The sequence below is a fragment of the Labrus mixtus genome, chromosome 6 (assembly GCF_963584025.1).
Source record: "Labrus mixtus chromosome 6, fLabMix1.1, whole genome shotgun sequence".
NCBI classification, from domain to species: Eukaryota; Metazoa; Chordata; class Actinopteri; order Labriformes; family Labridae; genus Labrus; species Labrus mixtus.
The window spans coordinates 20330373-20356227 of NC_083617.1; the positions used below are offsets into that span (position 1 = coordinate 20330373).

At 39.6% G+C, this 25855-nt stretch overlaps 1 protein-coding gene across 1 annotated transcript; it reads right to left on the minus strand.

Moving 5' to 3' along the window:
• Positions 1 to 4104: 4104 nt before the first annotated feature.
• Positions 4105 to 12641, minus strand: LOC132975668 (cytochrome P450 26B1). The gene is made up of 7 exons (XM_061040381.1): positions 12303 to 12641; positions 11088 to 11434; positions 9986 to 10210; positions 9110 to 9385; positions 8397 to 8555; positions 7423 to 7833; positions 4105 to 6449 (listed from the first exon to the last, which is right to left on the minus strand). The coding sequence occupies exons 2-7, from the start codon at positions 11292 to 11294 to the stop codon at positions 6105 to 6107; spliced, it is 1623 nt and encodes a 540-aa protein (XP_060896364.1). The 5' UTR covers positions 11295 to 11434; positions 12303 to 12641; the 3' UTR covers positions 4105 to 6104.
• Positions 12642 to 25855: the final 13214 nt, after the last annotated feature.

Genomic DNA, 25855 nt, shown 5'->3' on the forward strand with positions numbered 1-25855 from the left:
ATCCCCCGCCCCCCCTCCCCTCTGACAGGGAAAGTCTCCAGCTGTGAGGAGCATATGTGAACGGCTAGGTCGGGAGAATCTCCGGAGAAGTCCTCCTGTAAATATCTAGATATTATCCGGAGTGCATATGTGAAAACGGCTTGAGTAAGATTTATCAAAAGGTCTTTTACAAAAAACCACACTCTTATCAAACCCTCCACAACATATAAACGCATCAGTTAGGTTTTAGAGTGAGTCATAACACTAAAATCTTGTGGTCAATTTCTTGAAAATCTTGTTCAATGTTTGATTGAGTCTTTAAGCAATGTTGATCATTAAAGTATACTTAAAATACTTTAAAACTAGAGCTTATCTTGACGGGTCCTCCAATTCTCAAAAAAATAAGAAGGGGAGAACTTTCTCAATTTTACTTTGTAACTTCACAAGAAGTTAGCATTCCCTGTGGGGCCCACAAGGTTCTGTTCTTGGTCCACTACATTTAGCTGATGTTACATAGTTTTATGTCACACTTTTCTTTAAAGGGCACAGTCAGAAATCTGTATTGCAGTCGAACAAAAAAGGTAAGATTATATCCATGTTATTGACATTTTCTCTGAAGCACATAGTATGTCAGGCACCTGGGCGTTATCGTTCATGCCAATCCTGATTTCCAGCTTTACATTAAAGCTTACTTTTTCAGCTTTATACCATTTAACAAAACATTCTAAATGTCCTGTCCTATTCCTACTAAGAAAAAACTGGTCAATGTATAAATCTCCAGCCGGCTAGATTCCCAGTTGGGGACTAAATGGGAAGATCCCAGCTGTCATCTGTTAGTCCTTGTTTTACTGTTAGGACCCAATAAAGTGAACTATGTATGAAATGTTCTACAAATATTAACACTTAAGAAATCAAGTTGATGCATCAGTTATATAATGCAATGACCGTTAGGTTGTCCTGTTTTGTGTTCTATCCCCTCTTTGGTTCCCATGCACCCTCCCATCAACTGACCGGGTGCTGACCTCCTCAGTTGCTGGCACTAGAGTGAACTCTGGTTCAAAACGTCGCTGAGTTCACAGTGACTGAGTATCCATCAGATAACAACCTTGGCAAAGCTACGGGGCCCTGCAGCGGACATAATTAGGCCAGTCTGTTTGTGTCCCATTAATTTTCTGCCACGTAGCTTCACCCCATTCTCTGCCTGTCAATGAAGGCGGTCAGGTGGAGGGTGGAAATGCCTGGCGACCTAAGCTGTGACCTCAGCAGTGGCCTCAGCAATGACCCCAGGGACGACATTGTCAGTTATGTCTATAATGAGGTCGTTATATGCTGATTGTCATCAGTGTGCTATAAATACCATGAATACTGCCACTAATACTAATGCAGCAATACTGGGAGTATCCAGGGTATGACAATTGTTGAGGGCTCATTCTGGGTCACCTTTGAGATATCCATAAAGTATGGATCAATTCTTTAACTGAGGCTTATGGAAATCTTAGTTTTGTTGGGTTATTGGACAATAAATCAAATGTCTTAGATAAAACATTACTTACTTAAGTTCCCAAACCAAAGGCTCTTCAAACTTCCCCACTCTATTACACTAAAAGTGAATTTAATTATGGCTCTTGACAGTATAAAGAGAAGGATTTTGGCTCTGCTCTTGTAAAATTTTTTTAGTTTTTTTAGGGAATATTGAATTAATAAACTCTACAACTGTAGAAATTACTAATGTATATAATATATATCTGCATTAATGTACTTGTGTCCAGTATGAGTTAAAGTTGTGTTGTTGTTTCACTGTTTCAGTCAAAATGAATAGACGGCCAATCTGTATCCTGCACTGAATTATTTTAACAATATTTTTATGTGCTGAAATGGATACTCATTGCTGAAAGTTCTCAAAAAAACGTCAAATATCCTTTTTACATTACCATTTTAAACTGTACTGCAATTATGTTCTTAATTGTTTGAATGCTGTCCCCCTGTTTGATTGTCAATATTCCTATTAATTACGCTCTCGTGTTGTGCCAACAAATGTTATGCTAGTCTGGACCCTGAAACAAAATTCTAAAAACAGGATGTAACAGCACAGTAATATAACCATCATTAAAAAGTAAAGAACCACAGAGCCGCACAACAGAAACATCTGATCTCACAATCCACAGCCGAACAGTCACTTACAGATTTAGGGTGCAATAGTTGGCTTAAAATGAAAGTGCAAGGTTTGTATTGCAGAGGGGACAGAATGTTTTTGACACAATTTGTCCCAGGCGCCATTGACTCTTAGCGCCTCCCAGAGGGTAATGGCTGGATGTGATCACTGTGTGTGGGCTAATCACAATCACTACGTCCATGTTATGGTTCAGACCACACTGGTGTAGCAGTAAAGCACTTATAAATCTAAAAGCCAAGATCATGGAGTAAATTTCTTACATTCATTTGGTTCCCAAATAAAGACACTGGAAATAATTGCTTTACATTTAGTATGGACTTAAAAACAGCTTTGAAATGCCAAATAAGTGAATTTTAGACATGTGATTTAAAAAGCAATTAATCATGGCAAAATATTGAGACTTAACGATTTATCACAATCCTTAAACAGATCAACTTTATTCTCTATCTTTTTACAGTTTGTTTTTTAAATGAGGATTTTATTAGTGAAAGTAAAATTCTAAACAATTTTAGAATTAGATGACCAGGTCAATTAGATGACCTGCGCGGAATCCCTTTAAGGGTTTTGAAAGATTTGTTGTCTTACCTGCTTTTCACTGGTTGTTTGAGGATACTTTAAAATCTTGCAGTGAGGCTGACAAGAGGTTTTGTCTCACTTTTGAACTGATCCAAATATTTGCTGGTATTTGACGATTTAATAGCAAGTTATGCAGATGTGAATGTTAAGGAAATAGAATAAGGAAGTCATGGATAAGTGGTTGTTATTGAAGTATGAATATACTTTTTTGGTTTGTGCATGAATTCAACAATAACTCTGTGAGTTTTAGCTGCAGACTTCCTGTTCACTGTAGTACTTTACTTTGAAATTCTAGAGAAACCCTACCATAAGTGAGTTGCCTGTATGTAGCTTTGCTCGGATTTGAGTTGGTTACTGTTAACCCAGTCCCAAACTACTCCAGTTCTCAGGGTCATGGGTTGGGATGTTAATAACCATGGCCCACTAGTTGTTAAAGAGGGTCAATGTTGATGTCAAGTCATTATTAAAAATCCAAAGGTTTGTTGGGTGAAAGTGGTGACTCCAGTTGTTGCTGTTTGTTTTAAGGGCATACATTAACATCATGATCAACAGATCTGCTGCTCTTTATGTGCACTGGTAAGGATCCGAAAAGGATGTTGGCCAGAGTCTGATATGCAAGGAAAATGACCCCACCAGGTTTCACATAATGTGTCTATCTATCTAGAAATGGCATCACTAGATTTTCAGAAAACTGCAAATTGATTACATTTTTTGATTTTTTATGTATATGTCACTTTTAGGATTCTTCAGGAGCCAGTCTTTTTTAAGAACATATCTTCAAAACATTTCTTAAGAGTGTATAATGTAGTTGATATTGTCTGTGTCATCGAGATAAACATATTTTTCACAACCTAACATATTATTTTGAGCTAACTTGTGGGTCTTCTCTAGTGCAGTGGTTCTCAACTGGTGGGTCGGGACCCAAAAGTGGGTCAGGCAGCTGTTTTCATTGGGTCACGAATATTGTCTGGGAAAACAAAAATGTGTCAAAATGCGATGAAGCACATGTTTGTTTTGTTCTGTTTCTTTGTCTGTCACATGTTTTGTACCGTCTGAGATCCAAACTCTCCAATTTTTTTCATTCAGTAAATCTGATTGGTGGAAAAATATCAGTAATTTGGGTCAGGATTTTCACGAAGGAGTTGGTGGTGGGTCCTGAGACTAGACCAGTTGAGAACCACTGCTCTAGTGTAAAAAGTGATTGGTTACAGGCTAGATCTTATTGTAAAACTAAGCTCAATTTACCTACATGAAACTAAAATAGTTATGAAGTATTAAGACAGGATTTGATGTTCTAATATGAATATTAAATAAAAAGTAAAATATATCCTTGTTAAAAGAAAGCTATGACACACTACTTGAACAACAACTCATAGAATGACAACTGTGTTTATCATCTTCTAGTTTACTCTTTACATCAACTGTACAGCAGCTACATCGGACACACTGTTTACATACATACAAACATACACAACGCAACAACTGGACAAGTATATACAGACTCCTGAAAACGGAGAAAGTGCTATCTCCTTCCACAAATCCATCCATCCATACACAAGATTTCACAGCGCTTCTGTTAGAGCTTCAAGACCAATAACAGTCCGAGAATTAGACCATTAAAACAAGAATAATAAAACAATAGTAATAATAATAATTAAAGAGTTATTTTTTAATATTCGCTGCTCTAAATAATAAATGGTTTCTATGCCCTAGCAGTAAAACTTAAAAGATACCTTTACATTACAGGTTAGTGTCTCTATCTAGTCATAATAACAGCACAAATGTTTAAGATAGAGTAAATGGTCAACAGAAATGATACACCTGCATTTTAAATACAGCTTATTCATAATGCTACTTCATTTGATACACACATAATAGCACTGTATATATTACATTCATATCTAAAAAAAGAAAAACATTTTGAATGGTTTTGACCTTGATGTAAAGATAGTTCCTGGTTTGAGGACTTATGTGTCAAAATCAAGTGCAAGTTCCATAAGCTTAATTTTTTTTCCCACTCATTGCAAAACATCAGGATTTAGATCACTAGACATGACTGGCAACTTTTTTTCCCCCTCAGGCATTCCACTATCCATTTCCTTGGCGCTGACATGCATCCAGGGCTTTGATCACTGGCAGTTCAGAAAGGCAGTTCCAGGTTATAAGACGCTACTAGACAGAACTGAACAAGTAAAAATCAACAGAACACAGATTTGCTGAACAGTCTGTAAAGGATGTATATAAACCATGTTGAGACTGGCTAAGTTTTACCAGCTTCCTTTTTTCTAGATTTTCTAATTGCGGATATAGAAAGTATTGTAAATGTAAGTAAAGTCGAATAAACAGCAAAAATAAATATCTCTTTGACGAGGTACAAAAGTTAAAAGACCCAAAGCTTAGTGAATTGTAGCATCTGTTAAACACTTTGTTGTGATATGTATCGATTTATGCAGAATCTGTCTTGATATTTGGATTTGTTATGATGTAAGGCCACACATATGAGAGTGTTTTATAGTAACTGAAAAAACTATAGATAACATTGTTGGAAGAGAAATATTATTATGCAATCTGTCGAGCGGGCACATCAGCAGGTCAAATCTTATGTTTGAAAAAAATCAAAGCTTAAAGCTCCAGTGAGGAACTTTTGGTTTGAGTTGGTTTTGGCGCCCCCCTGTGGACATATTAATGCCTCTTGTCTCTTTCCTGATTTTTTTCTATACATATGTAAGTAGTCTTTGTGTCAAAGTAACATCTTCCTGCTTTCTTGTCAAATGGATCACTCATTGAGAATCTTTGCAGTGGAAAATGTAAATAATAGCTGTTTGTGCAGTATGCAGTTCATCACTTCATCTGACACCTAACCTGCGGCAGCAGATTCAGACATGAAAAAATAAAACCACAGAAATAGTCTATCTTGTCACTGTTGGTCACGTTTTGCTTTTGTAGCGCATGAAAAGGCATCAGTTTTCATTTAAAATCTGTTTTATAACTCACCAAAAACTCAAGACATTTGAATAGACCTGACTCTGTCGTTGATAAGCACTACAGCTCATACAATGACTACAAATATATGTGAGAGAAAAGCCGGGTTTCAAACCCAACAGTTGTACATGTATGGTGGTTTAAAATATGCTTGTGTACCAACACAATGTGGTTTCTGAGGTTGGGACCAAATCAGTGAAGATATGATGAGGTTTTCCAAACCAGCAATGTTCTTCATGTCTGTCAAAGTGAGAGGGGACCTGAACTGAACAATCAGGCCTGGGGAGGTGGATGTGTCTCTTTTCTTGGGCTCGTAGAGTTTATTCAGAGGGTCAGTTGGCCTCTCTGATTTTTTCTTTTCTCCGGGGAAGTCATGTGAGTTTGTTTTGTGAATCTAAAGGGGCTTGTTGTAAGTAAAATTCACATGAAGCCCATTTACCGGGTGCACTATCGGCACTGTCTGCATTTTGGGAAAGTTCTCTGTGGCCAGAGTCCATTTGCAAGTCCCAATCAGCTCCACTGCCAGAGTTTTTAGGATGATCTGAGCCAGTTCCTTCCCTACGCAGCTCCGCACGCCACCACCGAAAGGCACGTAGCTGAACCGAGCCAACCGACTCTCCTCGCGCTCGGGGCCGAACCGATCTGGGTCAAACAGCTCGGGGCTCTGGAAGACCGCTGCCGTCTCATGGGTGTCCCTGATACTGTACATAACACTCCAGCCTTTGGGGATCTGGTAGCCCTGTGAAATGAGGAAGGGGTCAATAAATAAAAAAGTCAAGAAAGGTTCTATTTTCACAAACAATAGTTTTGAGCATCTTTTTGTATTAAAATCAATTGTGGATTGTAAAATATCTTGTTGTCTCTTTCCAATAAACTCAAAGACAAGGGGGAAAAGGAAACAGAAGAAACGGAGTGAAGTGGAAAACCTGTTTTAGAGTGCTGTTTAACTTTCATTTATGACAAAAGTTAAAGTTATATATTTTTGTATCACTCGAAAGAAATTTGTATCTTCATCTTTACATTCCTTCATCCTATAAAGTCAGACTTCCTTATAACCTCATCCCAATTAAGTCTGCCAATTAAGGATATGCATGTTTACCCTTCAGAAAGTCACACTTCAACAAACAAACACAATGACGTTCTCAATACCACAATTAATTCTCAGCTGGTTCATGTCCTGATAAAGAGTTGCAGAAATCGTGACATGTGCTCTCCTATAATTGCTCTGCGTGTCAACTGTCTTTTTCACCACAATCTCTGTAAATTGGGGGCACACTGAGGACAAGGAAGGCCCATTCAAGGGCAAGGGATAAGGTCATGACGGGTCCTGTCAGGCAAGCAACACATAAACTGAGCAAAACATCAAACTAAAGCAATATCTGAATTAAGACTATTATTTTAAACTTGACATTTTGAAAACTGTGAGCCCTGAATGCCAAGGAGTGATTTTAAAGATCCTGAATCTGTATTGCTTATAGATTAACAAAATTGCCCACAATGGCCGAAGGAGAATTAAAAGAAAAGCTCACATCCCCATATCTACACATGTACAGGTGCCCTTTGACAACTCTTAGGGAATGGGCCTGAAGTTTTTGAGTTTGTCTGTGGGGGTTTTATTTATTAATAAAAATAATGATAATAATAATTAAATTCAGACAAAACAAGAGCCTATATAAAGAAAGGGTATATTCCTGCAAGAGAGTTGAACTTACGTCTAATTCAAACGTCTGCAGAGCTGTCCGGTAACCACCGGAGACTGGCGGCAGGAAGCGGAGAACCTCTTTGACTACACAGTCGACATAGCGAAGCTGGCTCAGCTTGTCCAGGCTCAGGTAGGGTATTTGAGAACGGGACTGTGGGAAACCATCACTGTGATTCTGGTGATTGTGGCAGTCTCCGTTTAGCAGGCAGGTTATCTCGGTGTCAGCAGCGTCCTCCTCCTTCTGTTTGGTGACATCAGACGGACTGGGACTGCTGTGGGATTCGTAGCCGAGGCCCTCTGCTTCCAGCTCGACTTTTGCTCTCTCCACCACTGCTGGATGACGAAGAAGCTGAAGGACCAGCGATGTGGACGCGCTGGCTGTGGTGGAGTGAGCAGCGAAGATCAACTCTACTGCTGTTTCCTGCAAGGGGAGAAAGGAATAATTGGAGTGGTCAAATTACATTTTATTTTACAGATTCAAAAATACATTTACATACAAATGAACAGCTGTGGTGGACTAGACAAGAACTATAAAAAAACATTGTTGGAAACTGAGAATGTTTATACAAGGTCAAACCATTTTGAGCCATAAAGAAAACTTCATAAAGCAGGACCTGAATATTGATGTTTTAATGATGGGGGTTTGTTTTTGCAACTTTTAGTAGTACATTTATCACTGAGTCAAAGAGCGCACATCTTAACCTGGAGCCCTCAAGGAAACCTCACCTCACTGAGTCAAGTCTTCTAAAAACATCTGTAGCATATTTACAGGCTCAACATTTCACCAGCCCAAAGCTCTTTTCCACCTACTCTTCAACAATGCTTAACCTTTGTTTTTGACATTTCCAATTCCACCTCACCTTTGAGCCACTCACTAATCAGTAAATCAAGCTGAAAATTGGTCAGAATTCATCATTAAGTTTTGTACATCAATATCTGGATCATTTGTAGTCTGATCCCATCATAACTACGTCATTCTGGTACCTTGAGCTCCTGGATGCTAAACTGGTGTCCGTGCTCCTTTGCACTGGACAGCATGTAATCGAAGGCATCGTGGTAATCCCCGTCAGCCTGCGGTCGCTCCGTCTTCTCCTCAATGATTTTCTCCATGTTGGTGTGCAAGATCTCTCTAGCTTTTATTCCCTGGACACAAAACATTATTATTGGTTATTATTGAATAGTATTATTTCAATTGACAAATAAAGTTTTGGATGCATCAAATTCCACATTTGGTGCTTGAATTCTCTATAATAAAAAATGTATTCAACATTTATCTATTTGTATAAATAAACAAAAATTCCAAAATTATATCACAACTTGTGTCCATTAACTGTATTCAAGTTTTCTAAATTGAACAAAAAAATTGTGCAGCAGATATAATGGTATTTTCTGTGTATTGTTTTTTCTCCCACCTCCATTCATGTCCTTTTTGGTTCTCCAAAATATTCCCAAATTGAAAAATGTAAGGGAGGTTTATTTCAAAATCATGTGATGTGACATTTCATGATCCCTCATACACTTAACCTTATTTTATGAATGCCTTGAGCAGTGTAGACTGTTAAACAGGCTCCTGAATGTAGTATTGACCCTGTAGATTTGGACAGATCTGGCACCTCCAGGCAACAGATTAAAGCGTGATTAAAGTGTTTCTAAAGTTGTCTTTTAGCAGGTTTGAACTGGGTCCTTCATCCCCTCACCTTGCGTAGCCCACTGAGCGGAGCGTCTATTGGCAGCGAGAAGAGGTTGTTCATGAGCTGCTCAAAAATTTGGGCCAGGTAAACTATCCGCTCCTCCTCCATCTGCAGACCCAGCAGGACCCTGATGGCGATACGGAAGGTCAGAGACCTGGCAGCGCTGTAAACATCGATGGCGCCCGGCTCTGAGCACCACTTGGCGATTTCAGACTTGACGACGTCCTGCAGCCGGGGCAGGTAGGACTCCAGAGCCCCCCGGCTAAACACTTTAGCTAGGATCTTGAAAGGGTTGAGGAAACAAAGAGAGGGGAGTCATAAAAAGTTATAACCTTGTACACGACAGTCAACACCTTTAAGTAAATACTCCTTAAAGAGGAGGACAGGATGGAGGAAAGGGAAAGATGTAGAAGATATAGGAGATCAGACAGGACAGGGCAGAGAGGATGGGGTTGAGTAGGATAAAAATTCTGCAATCAATAGGTTTAGACATGCACTGAAGTCTGCAAAACTAAATTTAAGGTTCTTAAAATTACAATTACAATTTCTATCAATTATGTTGCAATGGTAAAAAGCCAGGGGCCCAAATGCCAATGCTCATAATGGCCAAACATGCTAATTAGAAACCCTTCATTTGTCAGAAATTGCACTGAAGTTGCGGTTTTTCATCATACTATGCATGACATCAACTTGGAATTGAATGAGTAACTGTATTTCACATTCTGAGACATTTTGGCTTTGCGTCTAATAAAATGAAGTTATGCATCATAGTTGCTCTTAATGTCAACTAAAGGAAAGCCACTTTACATTGCTAATGCAAAATAATAATTTTTTATTTAATTTATTTAGCCTACTAAACTGTTCTGATTGATATTTTCTTACTTTTCTCTTCTTTTTGTGAAGGTCACCGATGGAGTTGACCAGGGTGTTGGGTCCCAGGATGATGCGGGTGCTCTGGGGCCACTGGGTGCACACCAGGCTGTGCTCGCCCAGCAGGATCTTGCGGATGTTTTCTGCTCCCGTTACTCTGATGACAGGCTTTCCGAGGAGGTGGGTCTTGAACACGTTGCCATGACGCTCTCTGCGCGAGATGTGGAAGTTGGAACCCTGAAGCACGAAGAAGAAAATGATCAAGGGGTGTTGCATTTAATGACAAAAATTAATGTGCTCAATATTAATAGCCTAAATGGATTTATAATAATTAAGGGAAACAAATAAAATCTGTGATGGAGGCCTAACTTCACTCTTCAAAGGTCCATCGCCTATAGTCGAATTTGTTTGTTTTCTGGTTTGCAAAATGTCTCTAAACTCGATAATAGCTTTCAGTCACATTTGTTAAAAAAAAAAAAATCCATTGGAAACAAGGAATAACTTAAGTTCTATGAATTGATTGCCCAGATAAAATTGAACAGCGAGTTCAAAATAATGTGTAATGTAGCCTGAATTGGAACCCCGCAAAAGCACCTAACACGTCCATCACGTTCGTGTACCGAAGAGCTGAAAACTGAGGAGCGGACGGATAGTTGAAGTTATCGAGAGATGAGGGGATGAGAGAGCGCATTCCTCACTTGTTGAGGAGACAGAAGGAACGGGTGGGAGGGAGAAAGGTGGAAGAATTGAACAGAAAACGTCTGTTTTTACTCCGCAAGAAGGTATTAGACAGAGAGCATCAAGTCCGCACATGTCGCATTAACAACACAACTCAGCATGCACAAGAATCTGCCTTTCAAAGTTTCCCGCGCTTCTAGATAGGCTACATCATCAATAATGTGATTTTTTTTGTTAATGCTCTGCAGCCCTCCGGTGTTAAGCTTGTTTCATTTGTGAAAGTAAGACAGCGTTACAGAAAAACAACAAGTTTGAAACAGGAGTTAAGAATTACATGCACAGACGCGCAAGAGGCTGATAACCTATTTTGGAACGCTTGTAAAATATCGAAAACTAGGCTACATCAGCCCAGACGTGTCAGACATCCCTCTCTCACCTGAAAGAGCCAGTGGAAAGTCTCTCCGACCAGCGGCCAGCCCATTGAGCCATTCGGCAGCGGCAGACTGCTCTCTTTGTCCCGGGTCAAGCTCCAGCGGAGGCTCCACAGCTGCCGGGTCAGTGCCAGCAGGAAGAGCGCAGAAAGGACCGAGGTGAGCGCGGTGGCTAAGGCCGACAGCACCCCAAACTGGGCCAACGGGAACATCTCCTCCGAGCTGGTCCACTTCCCAGCATCCACCTGTGCCAGGGCTTAAAGGTTCTTCTTTCCCGTTCAAACCCCGTCTCGTTTAAATGCTGCGTAAATGTCCTCCTTCGTCTTGTATTTTCTTCTCTCTCCGGTAAACTCTGTTAAAAAATAAATGTAGATTTATTTTTTTTGCTGAGTATGTGTTGGTTCACCCTCAGCTCCACCAGAGAAAGCAGAGACAGAGGGAATCTAAACTCTTTCTGAACTCATCTCTGAAGGCAGCCAATGGCTGCGAGCCGTTATAAGCTGTTATTACAGCTGGTTAGACAATAATAACAGTAATCATGCAGACTGGACCCCAGTGTCCTGATTCATTCAGAAATATGCAATGGAGATGCACTTCGTTAAAATGTGGCCACTGCGGGGAGGATTACATCGTTACTATTATTGTGTTTGGTTTATTTTCATCCCTGCTCGTGGTCTCGTGCCAGAAATCCATGAAGTTCGTTGAAATTAAAAAATAATAAAAAAAAATATTAAAGAGTTCTCATAGACTCAAGCAGAGATTATATAGAGGCTATTCTCCAACATAATTAAACAGTCATCATCCATCCTGATGGATGTACAGACTCATATCTGACTGCAGAAGAAACGTGCTTCTCAGTGAGGAAACTCCCCTTCATTCCGCTGCTGCTCGTCCAAAATGAGGAGTAGCTGTCAACTATTCCAAATAGTTTTACAGGTTTACATGCGCCGGCTTGTCTATTAGGTTATGCGCCTTTATAGGTACAGTTGAGGGGGCTCAGTCACCCCGGGGCGGCCAGAGGTTTATAGAGCAATGGCAATAAATCAGGTTTTAAAAAGCAGCAGAAGAAAGGAGGATTTGAATACAGTAGGCTACAGAATGTCGCGGATTAACAGGCTGGTAAAGTAAACTATAGGTGGGGTGGCAAACGAAGAGGATGAAAGCGAGTTGTTAGTCACTTTGTTCTCCAGTGAGAGGTGAAAAAAGAAAGGAAAACTTACCTCCAAGCAGCGCCCCGAGAGAAATCCGTGTGCGTTAAAGCAAAGTTTCTGTCTTCTCTTCTCTTCCAAACCTGAGACTATTACTCCTCAGTTAGCGGGCTGCTGGGGGCTTTATAGAAAAGGCTGCACGGCATGATCCACCTTCATCGGATGACGTTGGTCTGAATATGTTAAAGAGGCTCGTTCATTCACCGCGCGGACCGGAGAAAGGGGATTTAAAAAAAAGGAAAAAGTTTGGAGATCAGATCAGAGACGCAGCGGTGCGATCTGAAAGAGAGAGAAAGAGTGGGATCAGGAGAGAGAGAGAGAGAGAGAGAGAGAGAGAGAAGGATTGTGTGTGTGTGTGTGTGTGTGTGTGTGTGTGTGTGTGTGTGTGTGTGTGTGTGTGTGAGGTGGAGATAGAGTGAGAGAGAGAGGATCAGATGGCAGCGGATGGAGGAAACTCACAGGTAGCCAATCAGCCGGGAGCCGTTCAGAGTTTGGCACAGGTTTGCGGCTTCAGATCAACGCATCCCGATCTGCTGCCTGCTTTAAACTTCAGTTTTTTTTAAACTTTAAAAAAAAAAAAAAAAGAAGAAGAAGAAATGCATCCTTCTATGAGTAGAGGCAGAATACAACTTTTATTTTTGCTCATTATTTTAGACATGGAGAGACAGGTGTCGAGGAAAGCATTTATAGGCTATGTTGAACGTATTAGTCGTAGTTAAACAGCCTATAGGCTGACTAACATTTTTTTGATTAGCCTTAATAAGTAAAATGTGAAATTAGGGGCAAATAAGCAGAATGTTTCTGTTATTTCGGTCATGTCGTCTTTGTTGTTTTCATTGCAGATGAATCGTGACGAAAAGCCTTTCTCATTCATGAAACGAACCGACGGAGAGAGGCCAGGACTACACTTTGATGGTCACATTTATTATGGAGCCTAGATATCTATAGCAATGCATAAGTAAGGGGAACACGTTTGGATGTTCTACCTAAGGTAGAGGCAACAGTTATGGAAAAACAATGACACCTGGAAAGAAAGTACAACCCAGAAACGGACAAATCTGAATGAAATTGATTTTGTAACAAAATTTGAAAGAAGAGGCCCGATATTCGCCGGTGTGGTTATTTTAATAAGTATTTTCGAGTCTACTTTGAATATGCCTACAAAGGGGGGGGGGGGGGTTAATCCGACTTAAATCCACTGACGCGACACATATTGATGTAAGAGCCTTATTTTATCGAATTTAAACAAATGATCTGGGATCATTTCTGTCGAATATTTGCGTCGGTGAACTGAACTGAGCGCTGTTGTGGTCGAGGTGTTGAGGCCGGGCTGACTCGTGTATTTGGCTGTTTGTCAACGTTTCGCTTCACAAACAAAAGCGGTAATTAACATCCTTTGGATCTGACGCGTTCAGTTTATTGTGTGATCTTCAGGCCTTGAATTTTGGCCATTAGAGCTGGATGTGTTGATCCGGACCAATCAGCGCCACGCTCGGGCACACCTCCAGCTGTTATCGGCGTGATTTCGCAGCGAGAGACGTTTACATTTGATCCGTGTTGATTGGAGAGTTTGTTAGTGATTACGGCAGAGGACTTCTTGTCTTAACTAAAACATTGGGGGTGAATGAGCTCCGACAGAGCAGGCTGATGGAAACACAGTGACACTGTTGGTTTTCACACCTTCAATTGAAAGGACGATTTGTTCTGTTATTGAGTTCAGTCACACGGATCACACTGGGCCTCATTTATCCATCAGCTGCTAGCTGCAGATGTGATTCAGGTCCAACATTGACACATGGTGTCAGATATAAAATCTATTTTTCGATTAGCTTAGACTGTACATTTCTATTTTGAAAGTACCAAAGCTTAAATACAATCAAGTGTAGCCATAATGTTCCAGAGAAACGTCCAAATATTGAATACAAAATAATAAAGGAAATAACATGCTGTGTATTTTTTGTTTGCTTGTTTGTTTGCTTGTGTTTTTATTTGGTCGTTAGGTTTTTTTTTCTTTGCTTCTTCATGTCTGAACTTGATCATTAAAGGTTTCCATATTTCACTCACAGAGCCGTAAATCTCCAGCTGACATTCAATCCTTTTGAGCTGTGGGGATTCCCCTCCAAGAACACGATTCACACATCAAAATGGGTCTGAGAAACATGATATTTCATATGAGCTAATACTGCAGAAGACAGCAGCAGGTTCCGTTTCCAGAGACGATCTGTAGGATGGAAATAAACATTTGAGACTAAATATCCTAAAGACGAATCAGATGGCGTCCAAGTTATCATTATTATTATTATTATTATTATTATTATTATTATTATATAATAATAATAATAATAATAATTATTATTATTATTATTATTATTATTATTATTATTATTATTATTATTAATAATAATAATAAAAGTAATATAATTGGTATTATTATTTTGTTGGACTTTGTTGGTGTTAACCCACAATGAGATTTTTATTTCTTCTTATTTGATTAAATAATAATGTTTCATTTATTTTGTTGTAGCTCTGCTGCATATAGAGAGTGTATACAGTATATTCATATCATTTCATGTTGAGGTTTTAAATGTATTGATTGATTATTTTGATTGAAATGGGTGGGCCCTGACTTGTATATAAATGCAGGTTTTCTATAGATGATCATGATATAGCTGCAGCGATCAGTTTGAAGCACATTTCTAAATGAAATTGAAAAGAGCATTGTGACATGAAAGAAAAAAAAACAGTTGCATGTTTTCTGCTAAACTTTCCCCTTCACAGTCATTTATTTTAAAAGGAGTAGCCCAACTAACTTTTTTTATTCAAGAATAATCTTGAGTTACTCCTACTTCACCTGAGTTTTATTTTGTACTACTGTATATTCTTAACTTTGTTTTTTGTTTTTTGCTCTTGATGTGTTTGGTCACTTTACCTTTGTTTTGTTGTATTTTGCATTTTCATATTTGTTGTATTCTCGCAGTTAAAGGCTTCATCCATGTATTTGGTGAAATTCACAAACTATGCCTTGGCCTTTAGTTTTTGCGCCTGCTTCAAATGTAAAGTGATAAAGACATGAATGCATCTTACACTAGAAATCAATAATACTAACATAACTCTAAAATAAATAAAAAATGTGTGCTTTATTTATTTTGTTACATTAGTATAATGTTGATGTTTACTCTAACACCTGAGATGAATTTAAGCATGATGTAATGACACTTTAGTCTAAATGCAAAGCTTAATGTTTGTTATTTCTACGTCACAAGCTGAATAATGTGAACATAAGGAATACAAAATGTCTTAATTCATTATTGAAGCATTAGCATCAACCAAGTATGCTTCCTCTCTTCTTATCACCATTAGGACTTATGTCAGTAGATAAAAGCATCCTGCTCTCAGCAAGTTGGATTCAGACCAAACTGATGACTCAGATTCATATTATCTTCCTTTCATTTCATCCATTTCGAAAAACAAGCAGTGCCTCTCTCTCTCTTTCTCTTTCTCTCTCCTTAACGCCTGCCCTCCTCTCAGAGTGTTTCCTTTTTGTGTTTCCCTCCTTCTGCCTCCCTGTCTCCCTCCACCCTCCGCCCTCCCACCTCCCCCTCATCCTTCCCTTTGTGATAAAATTCAGTCCATACTTGTGTCGAGCGTTCCTGCCTGTCAGCTCCCATCACACACAGTCTGATCATTAATAAGAGCAGCAGGGGGAGCAGCAGGAGGAGCAGTGTGACGTCAGCGCTCTCCTGCAGTCAGGTCATTTAGGGGTCCAAAGAGACGATCAGTCAAGAGGGAAACTTCTTTTTTATTAGGACTTTGTAGTTAAAGTAATTCTTTCACTTACAATAATATAACATCTCACTTTCAACATGACAGTATTGATAATACTGTTCAGATTTAAGGACATTTTCCTTATTGCAGCATGATAGGATGATTAATGTTCTTCCCTTCAGCCATAAGACATTCAAATAAAAAATATGTTCTTAATTCAATCAGCTAATGCAGCTTCTTTTTTAAACTACACATCTTGCATTTGGACAACTTGCATCTTGTTATTGCCTTAGGATTCACATTAGCTGCCATCAAAGAGCCTTCACCTGAAAAAGAGGCAGAAAATCAATGCTAGAAAAATGCTTAGGAAAATCTTTAATCAACTCGAGATGATGTTCTGAACATTAAGACACAAAGAAAAATAATTAGAAATAATCACTTTTAAAAGAAATGCCAAATGTAATGATCCAATATTTGGGAATAAAGCTATAAAATTATGTATACTGTGTCTTTAAATGTTAAAGGGTGAAGTTGTCTGAACAATATTTAAGGAAACTTTTTTAAATGCATGCAGAATTGATCTGTAATGATGCTTTGTTTCTCTGTAAAAGAAAAAAAAACACACACACAAATACACACACTTGTTGAGATTAAGATGCATTTCCTGTGCTGTTGTCCCATCACACCATGCAGCTCTGCTCCGCACACTTAAAGGGCCATTCCACTAATCCTAATCCTGAGCTTTTAAAAGCTTCTGTAATGGAGATGTTTCTCCTTTGGCGCCCCGGGCTGCTGTGTTCACAACGGTTTATTCTCCACATCACAGCTCTGGTTTCAACCTCAGACACTCTGGAGACGATGGTGACTGAGAGTAAATCATAATTCGTTCATTTGACTTCAAAAACAGAAACATAAGTGAACTAAATGACGTCCCCTCTCTTTAAACATTGCTGATGTGAAAGTTCACATAAGTAGTGTGTGTGTGTGTGTGTGTGTGTGTGTGTGTGTGTGTGTGTGTGTGTGTGTGTGTGTGTGTGTGTGTGTGTGTGTGTGTGTGTGTGTGTGTGTGTGTGTGTCTGTGTGTTTGTCTGTGTGAGAGGCCTGAGGGCTGATGAGTTGATAAGTTAAGCCTGACTTTAAAGCAGAGCGTTCCCCGATCCTCCAGCTCAGCTCAGATGTTTACTTTTTTACTGTTTTCATCCCATCTGAAGCATTTACACCCCTAAAGCATCAGAAACCCAAAAAATAAAGTTTTGATCCATCTATCCAAGTAAAGGACTAATGAACACTTTTGTATTTTCTCCTTCAGGTTTACTTGTAAGTAAAATCAATCATGTGTTAGGTATCCATACCCGAATTATATGGACACACACTTTTTTAGTGACATTGTACCTAAGGGTTATAGCTTTCTGGTAGCTTCCCTTGGTAATCTGAAAGCTGTAAAGGGAGAACCCTTCTTTTAATGACTCTTGGAGGGTAAACAGAATTAAGTTTAGGTGAAGGAAGTCTGAGGTGCTGTTTCATTTCCAAAATGGTCATAGTCTACTTATAAAGTATGGGCTTGTAATCAAGTTTAACAAAAAAAAGTAGCACGATCACAGTCTTCAGAATGGTATTAATTAACATGAATTTCCCACATTTTCTGTGTAATTTCACCCAAATTGCAAACAGATTTTCATTTGGTGGTGGTGGCAGGAAATAAGTGCCTGAAACCCTCCAGGATTCAATATTAGCATTTAACTTTAAACAAAAGCATAACATTTTACTAACACAGCTGTTAAGGCGTCTGGACATAACAAAGTAATAAAACAGTGCAGTCTGTTTAAGTTTATTAAGGTTTAGAGCAGAAAAGGGTTTTTTAAATTCCAAAAAGTGGGGAAAATCAGGCCCATGCACATGTTTCTCTATATTGACATTCTGTGACTATTTTACCACAAGTCTAAGACTTGTGTGATTTTGTTTGGGAGAGACAGAAGCCCTGTTCAGGCTGTCGTTTCAAGCCACAATATTTAAGTCCCAGTGACGTTTCACCTTCAATGTGAATGTCGCGGAGGCGTCATGCGGGGGACAAAGAGACCCCCCCATGTCATCTTTGGAGTTAGTAACAGAGGCACTACATGGGCAAAACGGGATCAGCTGAACCAGCGAGGGAGCACAGCACTGTGTGTGCATGTCTGACTGTGTGTGTATGAGGAGCTCTGGCTGTGTCCTGCTTCAGCAAGTCGCAGATTCAATATGAATGTACAAAAAAAACGATGATGGCTTAGCTTAGTTATGGCACTTTCAAATAGAGGAGTCTGAAAAGGGCTAGAGAGAGAGAGAGTACCACAGCAGACAATATCAAAAGGGGGCAAGCAGGATCTTGCTGAACATACATGCACACAAGCACACAAGCACATACACACACACACACACACACACACACACACACACACACACACACACACACACACACACACTAATCAGACACTACACTAGTGTCGGATTATACGCAGAGCTATCAAACACATGCAAATAACAACACAAGGAGGGATCTTAATGAGTTTTGAAAAGAGGATCAGAATATTAATTTAATAAAAAAATAACCTTACAATAAACTTCATGAATCGATGCATCATTAAAGCAGCTCTTGGCGGCTAAGGCTTCTGTTAGCGTTCTAGGATTTCACGGTTTGTTTTACACAGTTGTTCTTGTAGCTCCTTAAAAAGATGCTTGAAGATCATGTCTTGAAAAATACCCTTTTTTATTCATAGTACATCCCCAGGCTCCTCCAGAAGAGCTGCAATCTCCTCACAGCAGAAGGATTCAGGTGTGGGAAGATGTCGGCCATCTTATCAGACTGCAGATCAGCAGGTAAAGTGTTTGTGCGTGTGTGTGTGTGTGTGTGTGTGTGTGTGTGTGTGTGTGTGTGTGTGTGTGTGTGTGTGTGTGTGTGTGTGTGTGTGTGTGTGTGTGTGTGTGTGTGTGTTCGAGCACAGAGTAGAAAGTGCTGTAATGTAAACACTGGATGAACTGCGGCTGCTGTCAGCCTGAGGCAGCGCTGCAATGACAGTCTGAAGGCTTCTCTTTGATCTGAGTCCTGCAAAATACAAGTTGGTGTTGTTGTGTGCATCTGCGTGTATGTGAGTGAATGATAAGGTTTGTTGTGTAGGGTAAAAATGCTGATAAGTGTTCAGATTCCTTGAACTTTCTTAACCTTTGTTTTTGTGGCGTTTGAGTGCTGAGCTATAATCTGAATTGTGTGTGTGTGTGTGTGTGTGTGTGTGTGTGTGTGTGTGTGTGTGTGTGTGTGTGTGTGCTTGCGTGTGTGTGTAATTAGCGTAGCTGCATGCCTCTCTGGGTCAGGGGTGTCATCTCAGGTTTGATGCCGACAAAGTCTGACAGGTGCTAAAATCTGCTTCAGCTTCACCTCCTGCTACCTGAGGCTGACACACACACACACACACACACACACACACACACACACACACACACACACACACACACACTCACAACCCATTTTAAAAGTAATAGCTTGATCAGTTAACTCCTGCATCAAACTTTAAAGGCTAAATGTTGTCAGAGATATAATAAACCTCTTCAATGGGCCTCATAAAGCATCAGGTTATCTTCATCCCAAATACATTTTAAAAGACATCATTGATCATCATGAATTAAAATTTTGGAGAAAAGAAAAAAGGATTTGGTTGCCTTTGCATCATATGTGACAGTCGACTTCACATCGACATGTTCAATAGTCCTTAGTGGCTGTTTTTCTGTAAAAGTAGACATTTCGGAAAACATACAGTGATCTCTTATGGGTCCATAAGTTTGGGGTATGATGATGTCACACACTTAGTCTGACTTGTAATCAGCTGTCGATGTCACACACCAGCACGAGAGACAATCATGAAGTTGAATTGTTTGTATTGCACAGCGGTCCTCTATCTTCTTACCAATACAATAAAACATGTAGAACAATAGAACATTTCATATTGTCAGAGGAGTGGGCTGAGACCGTTCAGTAGGACAGTTACTTTTTCCAACAGCCTAAAGAGGACATCAAGTTGCCTGTGTCGCAGTCCAGTCCTGCATATACAGGTGACTCAATCATGCTCAGTTTTGATAGCAGATGTGACCAACCGGCTTTACAGAGCCCCCCAATAACTTAAAATTCGGAGCCCAGGCAGTGTGTGTCAACCTAAATTAATAAAAGTTGTTAGACTTTTGTAACTTTAAAAAAAATATCCATTTGCCTCTTTATGTTAACCCAACAAGATTCCAGACATTTATGTTTAATTTCAGATTCAGGCACATGTTTGTCAATTTTCATATTTGAACAAACTCATCCTATGCCCTTTATCTGATCCTGTTCTAGCCTAGTGTGTGAATGTTTAAAGCCTTAAAGGCTTCCTGTTGTCACTGCAACTTTGGAATGTATTTAAATGTCATCCACACAGTTAATTATCTTCCAATGTTTCCTACGATTAAACGAAAGAAGCAGACGTTTGTAATGTTGAGTCGTAATTATGGGCGCAAGCTGAAACCCATGATATCATCTATAAGTTGTTTTTGTCTGTGCTGCTCCACAGCTCCTAAAGAACACCACGCTGCAGGATATGTTACTAGTGTTTCAAAGCACTGTGATCTGTAATTGCACCACACATACTCACACACACAAATACACACGTAATGTTTTAATTAAAACCCCTATCCACTCAGACTTATCTCTCTAATCTCTTATCAACTGGAAAAGGGACAATCAGACAGTATGTGAGACAGATCACAAAAGGCAAAGCTCACTGTAGATTAAAGCCTGATCTCTCAGTCTGCTCTAATTGTCCAATATTGTCTCATTTAGTGTTTTCATGCAGGGCCTAATGGACTCAAACGGGTGGTAGTGGACCTTTAATTAAGTGGTCACCGTGTCCAGATGTCTGCAGCTTGCCTAGAGCTCGAGACAAAGCAACCTGTCAGAATGACACGTTTTTCATAATCCATACCAAACAAACATTTCCTTACTTTTTGTGCAACCTTTTATAAGCATGTTTCATTTCCATCTCAAAGAGAAAAAAAAAAAAACAAGAGATTTTTATTACATCTGCTGTGGCTGATGTAATAAAGACATGACTTTGTTGGAATTCATATGTCAAAGAAGAAACGATAATCCTCAACTTGTGTTTCTTTGGATTTCAGTGTGAGACTCCAAACACGGCAGAAAGTGCATCAGTCTCTGTTTAACGTCTCTAGTATGAACATAACTTAGCGGCATATTCGGTCTGCTGTTCTTACAACACATGCACATAACTGCTGATGGCCTGGCTGAGTGTGTGGGTGGGAGTTGTTTGTTTGTTACACACACATGTGTGTGTAACAAACATTAAGTACTAAGATGGATAATACAAAGACTGTTTATCCTGCTGGATTGCTTTTAAAGCTGTTGATGTTCAGTTATGAAAGCTTTTTATCCTGAAAACTCTACTATGAGCATCAAAAAGAAGCCATCGAGTTTTAATTATTATTATTTTTTTAGCATGAACTGAAAGAACTCTTCATTTCAAAAGATTTGACCTGCACTAGACACAGACTTCCTGTCCTGGTGAAGAGCTGTCAGTCAGGGGAGCGGTTGTCAATTTACAACGGAAGCAGCGGCCTGATATTTTACCCCGTCCTTCCTGGAAACTCGACACTCCAACGAGCAGCCGCGCAGCAGGAGGGAAGAGAGAAAGAACGTTTTCACTCGTACTCTGGAGACGAGAGAGGATGAATGAAGGAGGGAGTGAAAAGTGCAAGACAGGGGTGATAACAAGGTTACGTTTGTCATTGTATCATTTTGATTTTATCTGTCCGTCATCTTCTATATTTGACAGTTCAAAGTGGGACCATGGCCACAATTTGATGAATTGGTGCCTTCTTTATAGGTGCAAGCCAAGATCAACCAGGGCCTGTCTGCAAAGACCTTAGGCGAAAACAAACACTGAAGTTTTAACTATGCAAACAAAGCTGAATGTGACTGTGGCTCTTTAAAACAAGATTTGTTGTGATTGTGGATCAAAATATTGTGCAACAATTTCAGAAAATTGAAGCTGTGACAATCTGTGTTTGAACCTAATGAAGGACATTTTCTTCTTGAATCAGTAAAGTGATGTTTTCTGTGGGATCATTTGTTTTTATCCAAGTTTGTTAAACACAGACTTTTAATATTCATTTACAGATGTGTCATAAAAACCACGTCTAGCTTCATCGCATTATCTGAGAGCGTTCCAAGCTTGGTGTGCTTCTACAACATGAACTGTGTCTTCATTGACTTTGCCCTCTGCTACTTGTGCCTGACGAGTGCCCAGTTTGATGAACTGTTAGCTGGGATGGGTATCAGGATTTCTCCACCATATGTTTCAGCTGTGGAGCGGCTGTCCATCTGTCTCCTGTGTGTGGAATTTTGACAGAATAATGAAGGACGTAACACAGAAGATTATACTTTAGATTAAACTATATTGTTGAACTAAAAATAAACAGATTTATCTGTTTTTCTTTCAATGACTGAGTAAAAAGGACATCAAGATTATTACACCATGATGCAGATTTTTTTAATTTTTTATTTCATTTTTTTTGGCAGGTCTCTAGGACAGGGTTAGGGTTAGCACTGATAGACTTTTTCCACACAGCATCAAAATTATTTCTTCCAGAACTTGAAAAAAATACAAGCCACCATGATACCTATATGTTTTTTGTGATTTGTCTGATTTTCGTCACCTGAAGCTTTTAGGTGTTATTGCATTGACCTCTTTATATTATAAGTCACACAAAAATGTGCCTACCTTTATTTTCTGAATACACCTCTGGTATTCCAGGCATCAGTGTGTAAGCCAGACACAAGACACGCTCTCACTATTGTAGAGAACCAAAAGACGAGACTCTGTTGCAACAGGACATAATTCACGAATAAAAACACGCCTACAGATTTACAGAGGTCTTTAGGGAAAAGTGTTTTGAATTCACATTCTTATTACACACTATAAGCAATTTTGAGACACACACAGACCTCTCCATCCCTCCCTGATCCACGTCAACACCTCTCCTTTGCCCTCTCCCTCCCCCTCCTCGTCTCTTTGATTCTCTCCTCGTTTCTCCTTGTCTGAGTCGCTATCTGTCAACAGCAGCACCCAGCAGGGAGTGAGTGTGTGTTTATATTTGTGTGTGTATGAGAGTGTTTGGTCCTGTTGGAGAGTCACAGTCAGTACTTTCAAAATGTGGATTTACTTACTCTTAAACTGAACTTTTAAAATACACACTAACATGTTAGTTCAACACTTGAATGTATAAACCACAACCAGACTTAAGCTGGCTTAGTTGTTCTGCTCATGCTCCACAGTTTCCAGGTCAGGTTTGACACAGAAGTGGGATAGTATACATTAAAATGCATAGAGGAATGTCAGGAAGAAAACAAGACGAAGGTACCAACATGGTGAGTGCTAGAGCTTGAACCACACCGTTTTGGACAGACGAGGAGACACAGTTTATGTTGAAAGAGTTAAACTTATCAGGGTAAAAGAATGGAAGGAAAACACGTAATGGCGATATTGAATTGGTATGTGATGTAATACGTCAACCAGAAGAAAGTCTGAGTGTGTGTGTGAGAGAATGTTTGTGAATTACAACTTAATTTCACCTCTTTAAAGAAGGTTTAAAAATAATAGTTAATGTTAAAATCAGGGTGGTCAGCATTAACTAATAGGGATTAATTAATAATCGCGATTAATCACAGGCTAGCTGTTTTTCATTTAGTTTTTTAACCATAACACGCCTCCTTTTCTTTGGTTAAGTCAATGTTGAAACTTCAATCTACCAGAAGGTCCTTACTTTATTTCAAACAGCAAATAAATTAAACTCAACTTAATACAGTACAAAATTCAAAATAAAAGCCCAACAGTTTTGATTTTAAATGCAAAAAAAAATAGAAATAATAGAAATAATGGAATTTCAGTCATGCAATGAAAAATGTGATTGTTGGGGTTAACTTTCTTTTTAAATGTATTAATCCCTGAGGTGAAATACTGGTTTTACACTCTGTAATGGAGAGACATGCTTCTAACACAACAGGCCTAAAATACACACATGCACAAGCAGCACCTATGAACATGCATTAGTGGAGAGTTGTGAGAGTTGGGCTACACAGGGAGCGTGCCGGGGTTGTTGGGGGTTTGGTGCCTTGCTTAAATAAAAGTCACCTCGGCAGTATTCTCGGGAAGTGACCTGGAACCTCTCCAGAAACCAGACCAACTTGAACCAGTGACCATCCAGCTCGCAACCTAAGTCCTCACATACTGAGCTATCGCTGCCCCAAATTGAAATTTAGCGATTCATAGCGATTCAATGATTTAGCTGTTTGACAGCCCTAGTTAAATTTGGAGATTTGTTTGTGTTGATAAGTGGCTCACATCACATACAAATATTTTGCCCTCATTATTCTTGTGCCAAATCATATATTTCCAATGTAGCTGTCATCAGAGCACAACAATTCATGTATATGCCATAGGAAATCTGATATTTGGTCTTTGACACGGCCATCAGTACTGGTAAAAATGTAGTGTTGGGTTATGGCATGTTTCCCAGTCAAAGCACCAATCTGATACCATAACAATAAGGCCCAAATAATCGACCTCCATTGGGTTAGGAGTAACAGCGGACTAACAGGAGGGAGATGGCAGAAACATCTAACGTCTGATCAGGCAGGGCAGAACAGTGCTGTGTGTGTGTGTGCATGTCTGAATGTTTTAATATGTGAAGTTACCGACGTGTGTTTAAATGACATGCCTTTCCTTTCCAAGCAAGGTAAAATCACACACTGGGACATATTAAGTCGTTGTGGATGCGATGTGTGAGTGCAAAGCGAAGAGGAAGGTGAGTAGGGTGAGGGGTACTTGGTTTGACCCCCAGGGCAGTCCCTGGGTGAGGGGTAACGCCAGGACTACCGGTGGTCTGCTTCCTTATCTTTCGGGGGGAGCGCCCCACTGAGCTGGCAGCCTGGGTATTGGGTTCGGACCGGGGCGAAGGGTCGCGACCTCAGCCAGGAACAAGGGCTACTGTTCTGTTCCACTCAAGCTTTTACAAGAGACGCCTGTATTCAGAGCGAAGGGAAGGCAGCGTACTGAACGCTTCATGCACAGGGAAAGTCTTTATGTAATAACGGGAACATCCAAAGGAAAACATCCTTAGACCTGCCGGGTAATAGATTCTTTTCACTTTTCTAAGCTATCTAAAATTGAACATTTGACCAAACTGATTAAACGGTATTAGTGGATTTCTTTGGTTGAGGTTCCTTTCAGTGTCCTGTGAAAATCACTTATTTGAGAGAAAAACCCTTTTTTTTTAATTCACTGAGACTAAATGTATCTGCTTTATTTTTTTCTGGAGGTTACAATGACATGTCCATGGTGATGCATGAAGCTCATCTGATCTGACAGTCTACATCTTTCTCAGACCTGACTTCCACTCTTTTTATTTGGTCTCATAGAGTTATGTTGCTGCTTAAATCCTCACAGTGCACTCATTCATGTTCATTCACTGCAGACCACACTGATGCTGGATTATGTTGAATACAGCCAATCCTAAATGCCTTGCTTGGGGTTGAAGTTCTCTTCCTTCTTTAATAAGGTTAGACTTCCATCTGGTCATTAAAACAAAGATGAACTTGTCAGGCACCAAGGCAGCTAAATATTTAGGGTAATATTAGCTCTACTGGCCAAGGATTAAATATTAACCTCAGGTTACTTTCTTTCACAAAATGAGGACAGTTCAACCAGACAGTTCATCTTTTTTTG